Source organism: Diabrotica virgifera, chromosome 1, assembly GCF_917563875.1.
Source record: "Diabrotica virgifera virgifera chromosome 1, PGI_DIABVI_V3a".
Taxonomy (NCBI): domain Eukaryota; kingdom Metazoa; phylum Arthropoda; class Insecta; order Coleoptera; family Chrysomelidae; genus Diabrotica; species Diabrotica virgifera.
The window spans coordinates 131,861,501-131,876,544 of NC_065443.1; the positions used below are offsets into that span (position 1 = coordinate 131,861,501).

The 15,044-nt window shown below is 35.1% G+C and overlaps 1 protein-coding gene across 2 annotated transcripts in view; it reads right to left on the minus strand.

The window, feature by feature from the left end:
- Window positions 1-15,044, minus strand: part of LOC114327030 (GTP cyclohydrolase 1) — a 123,619-nt gene that overhangs the window by 53,427 nt on the left and 55,148 nt on the right. The window contains exon 1 of one of the 2 annotated variants that reach the window (XM_028275528.2): window positions 7,681-7,944. The exons of the other annotated variant lie outside the window; for it this stretch is intronic. Within the exon in view, the coding sequence (XP_028131329.1) occupies window positions 7,681-7,831 (151 nt within the window). The 5' untranslated portion in view covers window positions 7,832-7,944. Of the gene's footprint in view, window positions 1-7,680; window positions 7,945-15,044 lie in introns of those variants that run through there. 2 annotated transcript variants of the gene reach the window in all.

Genomic DNA, 15,044 nt, shown 5'->3' on the forward strand with positions numbered 1-15,044 from the left:
TTGAAAATCGCTATTTTTCGTTTTTTTCAATTTTAAATTGCTTATAAGTCGAAAACGATCAACTTTAAAGAAAAATTATAAGAGACCTTTTTTGTCCAGAATGGTCCAAAAAATTAAAGAAAAAATTGTTCGGGCCAAAAATATTGATTCTTGCAATTTGATTAAAAAATAAATTGTTAAAAAAAAATTGGCCCACTTTTCACTTGGGCGACTTCTTGAACCTTATTCTGGGATATCTCACGAATGTGATTATGCAAAAAAATCTCATGGGAATATTTTTCCCTTCGAACCCGCCGTTTTCGCCTTGTCTATTTATGATTATGTATTTTGTAATTTTTGTTTGGTAATATTTGGAAACTATTAATAATTTAATGTTGATGTTACGATTTGTATTCAATAAACAAAGATAGCACTTAAAAACTAAATTAAACTGCCATTTGATTTATTATTTCGTCTTAAAGGGGAAGTGAAAAGTAATAGTCATGTAATTATACTAAAGGTATGTTATTGATTATGAAAGTAATTGTTTAATTCCATCACAAATTTCTAGTACTTATTAGGTAGTAGTAAATCAATAATCAGGGAATGCTGTTTTGATGACCTCTATACTCGATTACACCAATGCGAGTGTGTTGAAAGTTTTTATCTTTTACGCTATATGGTCATAACATATTTATAACATAACTGCCTTCTAACAAAAACTATGTATTATCTTGACGTTGTATTTAAGATCTACAATGACACAGTTTGAACCAATAATGCCAATACTTAGGTATGAAAAAAAATCCTTTATAAAAGGTATATTTATTTAAAAAAAAAACCCTAAAAGGGCCACATTTATCATAGAACGTTTTAGATATAGGTAGATCATCATCAGCGCTGTTACAGGGAAATCACATGCTGAGCCACCAAAAATACAGCGCTAAAAAACCCTTTAAATGTTAACAAAATGTGTTACAATAACATTATTATTGGAATTGTAAGTGATAGGTAAAAATCCGTAAGGGTATGGCCTTTGGCATCCTATGGCCCCCACAAGGTAGGTGTATTGCTTAATTGACAATATGTCTCCACATTAAAAACGGTGAGTAGCAACTGAGCAACTGTAACAACTTCAGTTGCAAGTGTCCTTTACTAAGATGTAAATTAGAGCTGTCATGTCTAGACGATGAAACTCTACCGGTACTTCTTCTTCATGTACCATCTCCTCTAAGAAGGTTGGCAACCATCACGGCAATTCGCACTTTCGATACCGCTGCTCTAAAGAGATCAGCAGAAGTGCAATTAAACCAAGCTCTCAAATTGTTTAACCAGGAGATGCGTCTTCTTCCGCGACTCCTTCTACCCTGTATTCTTCCTTGCATTATTAATTGTAACAAGTTATAACGCTCGCCCCTCATAACATGTCCCAGATATTGTAGTTTTCTGACTTTAACTGTATTTAAAACCTCTTTATCTTTTCCCATTCTTCTCAACACCTCGATGTTCGTGACTCTATCCACCCAACTTATTCTTAATATTCTTCTGTAGGCCCATAACTCGAAGGCTTCTAATCTGTCCGAAACATCCTTCTTTAATGTCCAAGCCTCCAACCCATAGAATAATACGGAGAACACGTAGCATCTCAGAAGTCTTATCTTTAAAGAAATTGTAATGTCCCTGCTACAGAGTACTTTTTTCAGTTTGTTGAAAGCATTTCTTGCCTGTCCTATTCTTGCTTTAATCTCTTCTGTGTACTCATTAGTTTCATTAATTATTGTACCCAAATATCTATATTTTTCAACCTTTTTAATTTGTTCTCCATGTATTGTTATGCTTTCTTGGCGCTGTTGAGCTTTTGTGATTACCATAAATTGTGTCTTTTTTGTGTTTAGGGACAATCCGTTTTCTTGGCTGACTTCTACCACTCTGTCAACCATTTGTTGTAAATCTTCAAGACATTCGGCTAATAAAATAGTGTCGTCGGCAGACCGTATATTATTGATTGGTCGGCCATTTACTTTTATTCCCGTGGTTAGGTCTTCTAGTGCTTCCTGGATTATTTCCTCTGAATACAAATTGAACAAAGTAGGAGACAGGACACAGCCCTGTCTGACGCCCCTCTCAATATGTATTTCATTTGAAAAGGCGTTGTTCTCTTTTACCACAGCGATCTGATTATAATAGATAGCACTAATGATCCTGATGTCCCTCATATCTAAGTTTTTCTTTTCAAGTAAATCGATAAGGCGGTTATGTCTGACCTTATCGAAGGCTTTGTTGTAATCCAAGAAACACATATATACTGGCTGATTAACATCCATGCACCTTTGCACAAGTACATTTACAGCGAACAGGGCTTCCCTCGTTCCCATTGCATTTCTAAATCCAAATTGCGTGTCGCTTATGTCCTGCTCAAGTTTGTTATGTATTTCTCCGGTGTATAATTTTTTAAAATATTTTGAGTGTATGACTCATTAAACTTATTATCCGGTGGTCTTGGCATTCTTTTGCGTTTGGTTTTTTTGGCAGTGTTATGAACGTTGACAGCAGCCAATCTCTGGGAATGATTCCTGTACTGTATATTGTATTAAATAAGTCGACCAATATTCCAATTTGCTGTTCTTCTATTAACCGTATTATGTCTACAGGTATCAGAAGTATTGGCATCCTAGAGTTTAACTAGATTAAGGTATGCACAAAAGATCTCTATAGGTCGAAGTGCTGAGAGGCTCCATAGCCTTAACGACCTCACATAATCTATGTCTACAGGTATTTGGTCAGGACCTGTTGCCTTGTTGTTCTTTGTTCGCTTTATCGCCTCTAATACCTCATCTTCTGTTATGTCTGGGCCGTTGTCGAACTTTACCGGTACTACTGGATCTATTTAATGAAATATATAAAACCGGAAAAATCCCTCAGGAATGGTTGGTGTCCACATTTGTAACAATACCAAAAACAATATATGCCAAAGATTGTTCGGACTATAGGACAATATCACTAATAAGCCATACCCTCAAAATATTTCTAAAGGTGATTCATGGAAGATTATACAGATAGCTAGGATATGATATGGATGATACCCGATTTGGGTTCCGCAAAGGACTTGGAACAAGAGAGGCATTGTTTGCGTTTAATGTCCTTTCAAAGATGCTTAGATATGAACCTGGATATTTATTCCTGTTTCATCGACTTCGAAAAAGCGTTCGACAGGGACCGACATGAAAAACTAATAGAATTATTGAAAAACAGAGATATAAATAGACGAGATTTACGAATTTTCATCAATCTGTATTGGAATCAAAAGGCCAATATAAATATAGAAGAACAAGAATCCGAGAATATTGATTTAAAGAGAGGAGTAAGACAGGGTTGTGTTCTGTTGCCGCTACTGTTTAACCTGTACAGTGAAGCCATATTTCAGGAAGCGATAGCAGAGCTAAGTGATGGAATCTCTATAAACGGAAGAATAGTAAATAACATAAGATTCGCTGATGACACCATTATAATGGCAGACACCCTGTAATCGCTACAAGAACTGCTAAATAGAATTAACGATTATTGCATTCGATACGGACTAAAAGTAAACAAGAAAAAAACTAAATTTATGATTGTCTCAAAAACAGAACATGGAAATGAAAGGTTAATGAAAGAGCAAACCCACATAGAAAAAGTTAAGACATACAACTATCTGGGAACCTGGGTTGATGACAAAAATGACCAAAGCAAAGAAATTAAAGTCCGAATTGAAACTGCAAGGCAAGCATTTATAAAAATGAAGACAGTGCTTACAAACAAAGACCTTCAGTTGCCTCTCAGATTGAGGGCTCTAAGATGCTACATATTTTATATATTGCTATACGGAATGGAAGCTTGGACATAAGCTTGAAGAGACAATACATAAGAAGAATAGAAGAGTTCGAAATGTGGTGTTAGAGAAGAATATTGAAAATTCAGTGGGTTCAAAGGATTACCAATGTTGAAGTGCTACGCCTTTTAAATAAGGAGTTAGAAATTATGAAAAGTATAAAAACTAGAAAACTGGAATATTTGGGTCACATTACCAGAGGAGAAAAATATGAGTTGCTGAAAATTATTATGCAAGGAAGGATCCAAGGAAGAAAAGCATAGGAAGAAGACGCATCTCCTGGCTGAGGAACCTTAGAGAATGGTTTAACTGTAGTTCATTACAACTATTCAGAGCAGCAGCCAACAAAGTGACTATAGCCATTATGATATCCAACCTCCGATAGGCGAGGGAACTTTAAGAAAAAGAAATTAGAGCTGGAGGGTCAGATAATCGAACAAGTGATGGAGTTTAAATATCGTGGCATCATACTATCTAGTTATGGAAAGCTCCAAATAGAAGTGCAAGGTCAAATGAATAGAACAAACACAGCCGCAGATTGCCTGAATGAAACAATATGGAGAAATAAAAATATGGGAAAAGAAATGGAAGGCAGAATTTACAAAACAGTTATCAGACCAATAATGGCATAGGCGACAGAACACCGACCTGACATAGAGAGGACAAAAAAAGAGTGCTAGAAAGAAATGGAAGATATGAAAACCCTTAGAAAAGTCGATGATAAGACACTATGAGACAGAGCTAGATGTACAGATATACGACAGAAATCCAAGATGAAGAAGATCAAGAACTGTAAGCAACTGTAATGACAACAAATAAAGTAGTAAAGACGCTGAAAGACGGTTCCATAATAGGAAGAAATCAGTGGGAAGACCAGGAAAATGATTGAACGACAACTTACTGGGGGCACAGCGAAAACCAGACAAAAAACGTTTAATCAAAATAAGAACATAAGTAAACCATGATATATTATAATAAATAATAAACACAATTTATATGTTGATGGTCATATAATGTTAGTTATATGTTGATGGTCATATAATTCAAGGAGTACCTAGTTTTAAATATTTTGGTTGCCATATTACTGAACAACTAGATCCAGATAAAGAGATAAAATGTAGAATCGAGATAGCCCGCACGACATTCTTAAAAATGAGGTCATTCTTCTGCAATGATAACTTGAAACTTCAACTTCGAAAGCGCATGAATAAATACTACATTTGGTCAGTCCTCTTGTATGGTGTCGAAGCATGGACATTAAAAATATCCACCATTAACCGTTTGGAGGCCTTTGAAATGTGGCTGCACAGACGTATACTTGAAAATACCATGGACGGCTATGATGACAAATGTGGCAGTCCTTAAGAGAGCAAATGCTACCCGCGAGCTGCTTGATAACATCAAATATAGAAAGATGGCCTATTTTGGACACGTAGTAAGGAGAGACCGGTATAATATTCTTCAACTTATTATGATGGGTAAAATCGAAGGACGCAGAGGAATTGGTAGAAAGCATGCCTCTTGGTTGAAGAATATCCGGGAGTGGACAGGAATAAAGAAAGCAGAACAACTATTTAGAATAGCTCGAGACAGGGACAGTTTCGCCATGTTAATAGCCAACGTCTGTCAAACTACGTTTGAACAGTTTGACAGAATCCGAAGAAAGGACGTATGGAAGACACTAAAAGAAAGGGGAGTCGACAGACACATAATAGAAGTAATAAAGGATATGTACAAAAATAATACAAATAGAGTAAGAACCAATAACGAGGAATCCAGAGAATTTACTACAAGTTAAGGCGTCAAAGAGGGATGCGTGCTGAGTCCACTGCTATTCTAGTGGTACTGGATAAAGCGATAAAGAAAGCCAAGAGAAGAATGAGAAAACTAACATTAAGATACTGGCTAATGAAACGGACTCAACTATCGGAGCTACTATTTGCAGACGACATGGTAATGATAGCAGAAAACAGAGAAGACTTACAGAACACTTTTGAAATCCTAGAAGAACTATCAAACATAAACATGAAAATTAATACAGAGAAAACAATAACAGTGATAATTTCAAATACGAGGAAGACACAAGCAATAGAATTAGACGGGAAAGAACTAGAGCAAGTGGAATATTTTAAATACCTAGGAGTAATAATCGAACCAAATGGTAAACAAGACATGGAAATAAACGAGAAAATGGGACGAACAGGAAGCTTATTTAACGCTATGAAAACAACATTTTTGGTGAAAAATGAGATACCGGAGAAAGTAAAAACGTCAGTCGTTTAATCAGTAGTTAGACCAACAATCATGTATAGCAGCGAGACATGGACATCAACGGGGAGACAAAAATCCAGAATCAATGCTATGGAAATGAGGTTCCTGAGGAAAATAGCAAACAGAATGAGGACAGACAAAATACGAAACGAAACAATTAGACAAAACCAAAAACTAGAACCAATAAATGAAAAAATAGTGGAGGGACAACTTAGATGGTTCGGGCACGTGTGTAGAATGTCGAACGAGAGGCTTACAAAACAAGCGTTCGAATCGAGAGTGAAGAGGAAAACCAAAAGAGGAAGACCAAGAGTTATGTGGGTAGATGAAATCAGGAAAGAAGTCGAGAAGAAGGGATTAACATTGGAAAGTGCAAGAAACCTAACGCAAGATCGGAAAGCATGGAGACTGCAATGCCAAACTCAACTCCACCAGCCTTACACCTAAAGGTAGAAAGGCTTAGGACTAAGTAAGTAAGTAAGTAAGTAAGTAAATCGCCAACGTCAAGGGGACTTGATAGGGCACTTTAAGAAGAATAAACACAATGCACATAATAAACATAGTAATAGAAATGTGTTGTAAAAAAAAGTAGAAAACAGATATTCTGCCCTCTAAAATAAACTTGCAATTTTTTAATTGTTATTTTTATTATTAAAATTTTTATTACGCGCCGAAACATAAATAAATGATATCATTAAACAAAATGTGAAATAATTTATAATTTTTTGTATGATTCTCAAAAATAAAAAGAAAATTACATAATCAATATTTAAATATTAGCAATTTGTTTAATGTTAATGAAACTGCATTTAAAATACTATAAAAACAATAATATCATAAATGATCAAAATACCTGGAGTTCTCGATGTCCGAGGTTTTTGTGGCAAAACACGACCTGACACAGAGTGGACAAAAAGAATGCTAAAAACAGCAGATAATATGGAAACCCTTAGAAAAATCGATGGTAAGACACCATGTGACAGAGCTAGATGTACAGATATACGATGGAGGTACAAGGTGGAGGAGATCAAGGATTGGGTAAGAACAAGAAGAGTAGAATGGAATGATCATACAAGCCGAATGAAAACAAATTATAGAAAAGACAGAAGATGATCAGTGGGAAGACCAGGAAAATAATTAAATGATAATTTATTGAAAGGACCTTAAAAACCAGAGAGTAAGGTTTACACACAGAGCAGGAGAATATATATTAAAAAGGAACGCATTTACTCAAAATAAGAAGTACCTAAAACTGCGATGTATAATAAATAATAAACATAATACACATAATGGGCAGAGTAATCGCAATTTGTTATAAGTAATTTGTGAAAGAGTGAAAAAAGATGCTCTTCCCCCCAAAATATTCTTGCATTAAGAAGCATTAAACAAAATTTGCATCATCAAACGGTTCAAGTTTTTTTATTACATTTATGTATAACATTTGAAAATTACATATTCATTTCATTGTTATTTAAATATTAGCAATTTATTTAATATTATGCAAACAGCATTTAAAATAAAATACTTTAAAAAACAATACTATTAATAAATGATCACAATACCTGGAGTTGTCGATGTGCGAGGTGTCTGAGGTGAGCCAGGGACCTCAACATCTTTAATCTCATAATTTTCCGACCAAGTTCTTGCTAACAAGGGTCTTGGTTTCTTCGCCTTGATATTATTTGTAGTATGATCACCATTCACGGTAGCCATGGTATCTACGATTTGAAATAAGACTTTCACTTGTTCACGTGTTTAGATATTCGGCACGTAGACCGTCGCGAACCTTCTCACCGCGAGCAAGAATCTGACTGGCCGATAAATGGAGGATTCGTTGCCTATATACTGCAGGTTATTCGGTTCTCTCTCTTTGGGGATTTTCGTCAATCCGGTAGCAATAGGAATTTCCTTGAAAATTATTATATTTTCCTTGAACAGATATGATGGATATTATAATAATCTATGTAATCTACATTAGCGGGAATGAGACCAGTTTTAGTTTTCTTTAAATTGAATGAATGTTAAACGTCACCAATTTTACTACGTAGCATTAAATATTAATCAAAATAAAATTTAGAATGAATAACCATGACTGGATTATCAGTTTAGTCAAAAATATTTATGTTATTTTTGATGCGGTAGAATTGTTTACCCTTTCTGCAGGATCTTTTCAGGAATACCGCCGAGTAGGATTCTAAAAGAAGTTAGAAATAAGATTAGACAAGCAAACGAAGAGTGTCTAACGGGACAATGCAGAGAATATAAATATAAAATGCTCTCTTGTTGTTTCTCCATTACTATGGATCGTGATTTCTTCCAATATTCCTAACAATGTTTCTTCCATTGGTATCTATCTTCAGCTGTTCTAAGAGCTTCGCAGAATGAGTTTCCAGCTTAATTCTTTATTTGGTCGGACCATCTAGTTGGTGATCGTCCTCTCGATCTTCTCCCCGGAACGTTTCCAGAAACAATGAATCTCTCCAAACTGTCGTCACTTCTGCGAATCACGTGACCAAAGAATTGCAGAATTCGTTGCAGACATATTGTGGACAGCCTTTTTTTAATCTTGAGTTGGTTTAGAATGGAAACGTTTGTCCTATGAGCTATCCAAGGTATGCGCAGCATTCTTATCCAGCACCACATCTCAAAGGCATCAGTTTTTTGGCGCTCGCATGCGCGAAGAGTGCAAGTCTCTGCTCCGTATAGAAATATTGAGAATACAAGGGCATTCACCAGTCTCATCTTGATATTTTGAGAGATAGATCTGTCTTTCCAAACTTTAGTTAGGCGATTCATCGCATTCTTTGCCATACCAATACGTCTCCGAACTTCTGCTTCACAGTTACCATCGTTAGTTATACTAGACCCGAGATAGACAAAGGTGTTTACTATCTGGTATTCCTGCAACATGTTAGTCAGTTGAATAGTGTCGAATCTGTCGACCACAATTTCGATTTGAAGCCAAACACGACTCATTTAATATGTATAAGAAAATCAAAGAAATAGCTGGTCAATATAAAAAGAATAATAAGAACATCTTTATAAAGGAGCAAAAGCAGATTCTTAATAGCACAGAAGAACAACTGAAGGAACGGAAAAGATATATTCAAAATCTCTTTATAGATAATAGAAGCGTCTCACATGATATTACTCCACATGACGGAATAGATATCACTGCAGAACTTTTACGCACCATGACAGGTGTAAAAAATGGAAAGACATCGGGACCAGACGGAATACAGATAGAGATTTTAAAACTCTGGAAGAACATAGACCTATCGCACTTCTGTTTTTGCTCAATTGTATATAAAAGACAGGAATTATCCCTAAAGACTGGCTTAAATCAACTTTTGATGCAATACCAAAAAAGGTCAATAGCAAGTATTGCAAAGAATACAAGAACAATTTATTACAGAACAATTTACCGCGCTGAGCAGATGGGACGTGAATTATAAATTGTAAAATTCCCTCATCTTCCTTAGTCTCAGCATCCGTTATGGCTTGCAAATTGTAGAAGCCTCGGAGCTGTTACCAGAGAAGGTTCCCATTGTTTTCAGTCTGGTAGGATGTGGAACAACATTTTTTGGTGTTGTTTATGTGTTATTAGATTGAAGACTTAGTCTTTTGCTAACAGTTGCAGCTAGGGCATCCCTGCCATTTCGTTCGTTGCAATTCGTGACTGCACGCCGGGGTTTGTCCTAGTTTTGTCATAGAGAGCAGCATATGTGCCTCCTGATGAGAGACTAATAAATTTCGAAAACCGGTAGAGGTGCTTGCTGCATCTCTGATTGAACTTAAATAATGATGCGGCTGTAGTTTCGTGTTGCAACGAAATCGAAAATGGTTATTCATTTTTTATTTACATGTTTACTCTGATTGGAGTACTAAGAGAACCATTCTCGTTGGAACTTTACCGCGCTGAGCAGATGGGACGTGAATTATAATTTGTAAAATTCCCTTATCTTCCTCAGTCTCAGCATCCGTTATGGCTTGCAAATTGTAGAAGCCTCGGAGGTGTTACCAGAGAAGGTTTCCATTGTTTTCAGTCTGGTAGGATGTGAAACAACATTTTTTGGTGTTGTTTTATGTGCTATTAGTTTCAGGGCCGTGCAGTGCTGTGATGCGGTGAGGCAGTCGCATCAGGCGGCATCACAAGGGGGCGGCATAATAAGTAAAATCTAATATAATAACGGATAATTCAAGATTGGAGCGAAGTTCTGAAAAAAATTAGACTTTTGGCCTCACAATGTTTAGCTTTTCGAGGAATAACTGATCATTTGTTTCAACTTAATAATGGAAAATTTAGTTAGTAGGAACAAACTGCTCTCTGAGTTTGATCCAGTAATGGAAGAACATATCAGGGGAGTTTAACGAGAGTCTGATAAGTGGTTTGTGACTTATTGAAGCAAGAGTAGACAAGATGAATTTATAAGTTTAATGGGTAATATTATTTTAAACAAAATTTTCGAAATAGCAAAAATCGCTAAATATTTTTCGATAATCGCCGATTGTATCCCAGACGTAAGTCATATTGAACAGCTGATCGAAGAATTTTTCATTGTTTTTTTAAGCTAGTGATTCAACCGGTGAAGGTTTAACAGAACTTATTGACAAATTTTGAAAAGTTATGGAAAAGCGGTGTAGTATAAAGATGTTGCAATATGTAATTATAAATTTGTCTGATTGTGTAAAAATGTTGTCAGAAAAAATCAAAAGTTACAGATAATCTAGCTATGACCAAATGAAAATTACTGCTAATGAAATTGCATAAAATCTTGATATAAGTTCCGAATTTCCAGCTGAAAATGAAATTCGAGCCAGGAGAAAAAAAGCGCCAATTTGATTACGAAAAATCTGTGGATGAGTTGTTAACAGAGGAAGATAAATTTAAAATAAATGTTTTAATCTATGTTTTAAAAGTCACCATTAATTCTTTGATTGGCCGTTTTTGGCTTCTATAAAACACTAGAAAAATATTGTATGAATCTTCATTCAATACTTTCAATAGAAAAAGAATAAGAATTGGATATAGATTCAAATAATATTGCGTGATATATCTCAAATGATACCATACTCCAGAAACCTTTTTTAAGGTTTTGAGATTTTGAACTGTTACCAAAACTGTGCCAAAATACCCTAATTTCTTTATACCCAAATGTAGTTTTATCACTAAGGTTTTTACTAACACTGCCTGTCTCGGTAGCTAATGGAGAAAGAAGTTTTTTTTTCAAAATTAAAAATTACTAAAAACTCTTTACGAAGGTCGATAAGACAGACAAAACTAAAAAATGTAGCACTCATTTCAAAAGAGTCGTCACTAGCTGCTATTTTAGACTACACCAATCTGATTGACAGTTTGCCAAAATTAAAGTCAGAAGGGTAAAATTGTAATTTTTGTAAATGTTATCTAATGTTAATACAAACTTCATTTAATTTAAGGTATATTTTGTTTTTAAAAAGGAAGTTTTCGTGTCGAAATCGTAAATTTGTAAAAATAAAAAAGTTTCAATAATACTTAAGGGGCGGTATTTCGAAGACTTGCATCATATTGAAAAGATGTACCGCACTGCTCTGATTAGATTGAAGACTTAGTCTTTTGCTTTTGCTAGCAGTTGCCGGTAGGGCATCCCTGCCATTTCGTTCGTTGCAATACGCGACTGCACGCCGGGGTTTGTCCTAGTTTTGTCAGAGAGAGCAGCATATGTGACTCCTGATGAGAGACTAATAAGTTTCGAAACCGGTAGAGGTGCTTGCTGCACTTTCTGATTGAACTGGAATAATGATACGGCTGTAGTTTCGTGTTGCAACGAAATTGAAAATGGTTATTCATTTTTGACAAAACAATTAGTTTAATTAGCCAAGTTGTTTCTAAAAATCGTTCATTTACGAATATATACCAAAATGTGAAGAAAACATCAACAAATCTCAGTTTGGTTTCAAGAGTGGTCGGTACACGGGAGGCACTGTTTAGTATTCAGGTTCTTATACAGAGACGTCGGGATGTAAATGTTGATGTATATCCCTGCTTTGTTGACAATGAGAAGGCATTAGACACTAATCAACACGATAAGTTAATGGGTATACTAAAAGAGATAGACCTGAATGGACGAGCCATCGGAAAGTAGACAATTTGTACTGTAATCAAAAAGCTGACATAATTAACATCCAGACATCTGAATAAATTTATATTCTGAGAGGAGTTGGACAAGGTTGCGTGCTCTTCGCTTCTATTTCATTTGTATGCAGAAAATATCTTCAGAAAAGCAGTAGAAGAGAGAGCAGAGGGTATAATTGCCCATGGAATAGTCATAAACAATCTCAGATAGGTACGCTGTGACTCAGTTCTGCTACCAACGGACAAGAATGATTTGCAGGCACTCCTACATTCAGTGATGGACCATAGCCAACAAATGGGTCTGAAAATAAACATAAAGAAACCCCAATGGATGGTCATCAGCAAAAACAAAAATATAGCTAATAACTTGGCAGATATTAGAATAAATGGAGACATGCAGAGAGTACAAGTATACAAGTATTTAGGCTGCTGGGTGAATGAAAAATGGGACTTACCACAGAAAATCATATGCAGAATAGAGCAAGCGAGAACATCATTTGGGAAAATACAAAAGGTACTAACCAATAGAGAGCTAAAAAGTACGTTAAGAATACGCTTATTACGCTGCTGTGTGTTCAGCAGTTTTTTCTATGGGATGGAAGCATGGACCATCACGGAAACAATGTACAAAAGCGTTGAGGCTTTTGAAAATGTTTATTCATTTTTAATTTATATTTTTACTCTATTTGAAGTACTAAGGGAACCATTCTCTCTGGAAATTTACCGCCTGAGCAGATGGGATGTAAATTATAAATTGTAAAATTCCCTCATCTTCCTATAGCCTCAGAATCCATATGGCTTGCATTTTTAGAAGCCTCGGATAGTGTAACCATAGAAGGTTTTCCATTGTTTTTGATCTGGTAAGATATAAAATGTGCTATAAGATTAAAAACTTTTTTCAAAATAATTTTTGTTATGATTGAAGCGGTGCTATGGTTTACTCTTTCTACATAATCTATGCAGGAATACTGCCAAGCAGTACCTATTATTTTCAAAATCCTTAAAGCCAAATTGGTGTGGTGGTATTAGTGTTTTGTTTTCTATTATAGGCATTAGCCAAGTAAGTGTCAGCTTTTCAAAAACTTTGGATACCACTGAAAGAAGACTAATGGGAGGGTATTACTGTACATTTTCTGGTTCTTTTGCAGGCTTTAGTATAATTGTTATTTGTGCTAGTTTCCATTGTGATAGGAAATTACCTAATCTCATTATACTCGTAGAGTTAAAAACTACGGTTGTAAAAGCCGGAGATACAGGATGCAGCCAGAAAGCAGTTTCTTAACGAAAAGTCTTGGATTTAAAATATTGCTTATTATTTTTATTTCAATTATTCTAATTGTTTAAGGGCCGGTTTCACCAACGACAAATAGTAGTTTATTCTATGAATAAAGTTATTCGACCAATAAACTGACATTTCTCCATTTTACTAACGTCAAATAAGACTTACTTTAATTATTTATCAAATAAATACTTACTGTTCCAACAAATTGGTAAGTAAATCTCGCCGTTAATATTAATGAGAAAGAAAATTCGCCAGTTTAACTTTAAATTGTCAAAATTATATTGAAACGAAATATTAATATAAACGTCTAATAAATTTTATTCGACGAATAGCTATTCATTGATTTATTTGTTGTTGGTGAAACCGGACCTAAATGTAGTAAAATTTGTATCTAGGGCTTTTCGTCTTCCTCTTATTACGAGAGATGTCGCTGTTTTGCGTCTCAATAGGTGGAATCATTGCATTGCGACGTTTTCCCTTAAATAGGCAGGGTGTTCATATTTGGTTTAGAGTTGTGACTGCATAGCTTCATTGATGATGCATAGATGATGAAATAGCTATATGGAGATGGTGGTCCAACTCTGAATTAAATAAAAACAAAACCTGCCTTTATCTTTTTCATCTTTACTCAGATTTGAGTACCTGAAACTGTCTTTCGGTCTTTTTCCTAGACTCTAGACGAAAAGAAGGTAAATACGTGGGTAGTGCCCCTTATTTGCTTTCTTATATATTCGTCGTCTCTTGTGCTTATATATTGTAAAAGCCGGAGATACAGGATGCAGCCAGAAAGCAGTTTCTTAACGAAAAGTCTTGGATTTAAAATATTATTTATTATTTTTATTTCAATTATTCTAATTGTTTAAATGTAGTAAACTTTGTATCTAGGGCTTTTCGTCTTCCTCGTATTACGAGAGATGTCGCTGTTTTGCGTCTCAAAAGGTGGAATCATTCAATCGCGATGTTTTCCCTTAAATATGCAGGGTGTTGATATTTGGTTTAGACTTGTGACTGCATAGCTTCAGTGATGATGCATAGATGCTGAAATAGCTATATGGAGATCCAACTCTGAATCAAATAAAATAGAAAGCCTTTGTCTGGGAGTTGCTGAAGAGTTATTCGAGTAAAAAGATAGTACTCTGTAGCCTTCTTGCACCGATGTTGTGTTGTATAATATTTTTGCTTTTTTGTGAATAATCATGACGGGATTACCAGTTTAATCAAAAATATTTATTTTATCTTTGAAGCGGTGAAATGGTTTACCCTTTCTGAGGCATCTACAACAGCAGCAAATTGATGAGTATTGTGAGTATTGAAAGAGTTTCCGTAACATCAGAATATGCTAACATTGACACCAAATACATTTTATTATATTTGTTATACGTGGATATGAAGAGTAAAGCAGTATACAACTGGACAGTTGAAGAAGATGAGATAATAGTTGAAAATTAGCCTACAGAGAAGGGGGTGGCGAATATCCAAAAATAAATACCCATTTTTTAAAATATGTATAACATATAGGTACATATTTT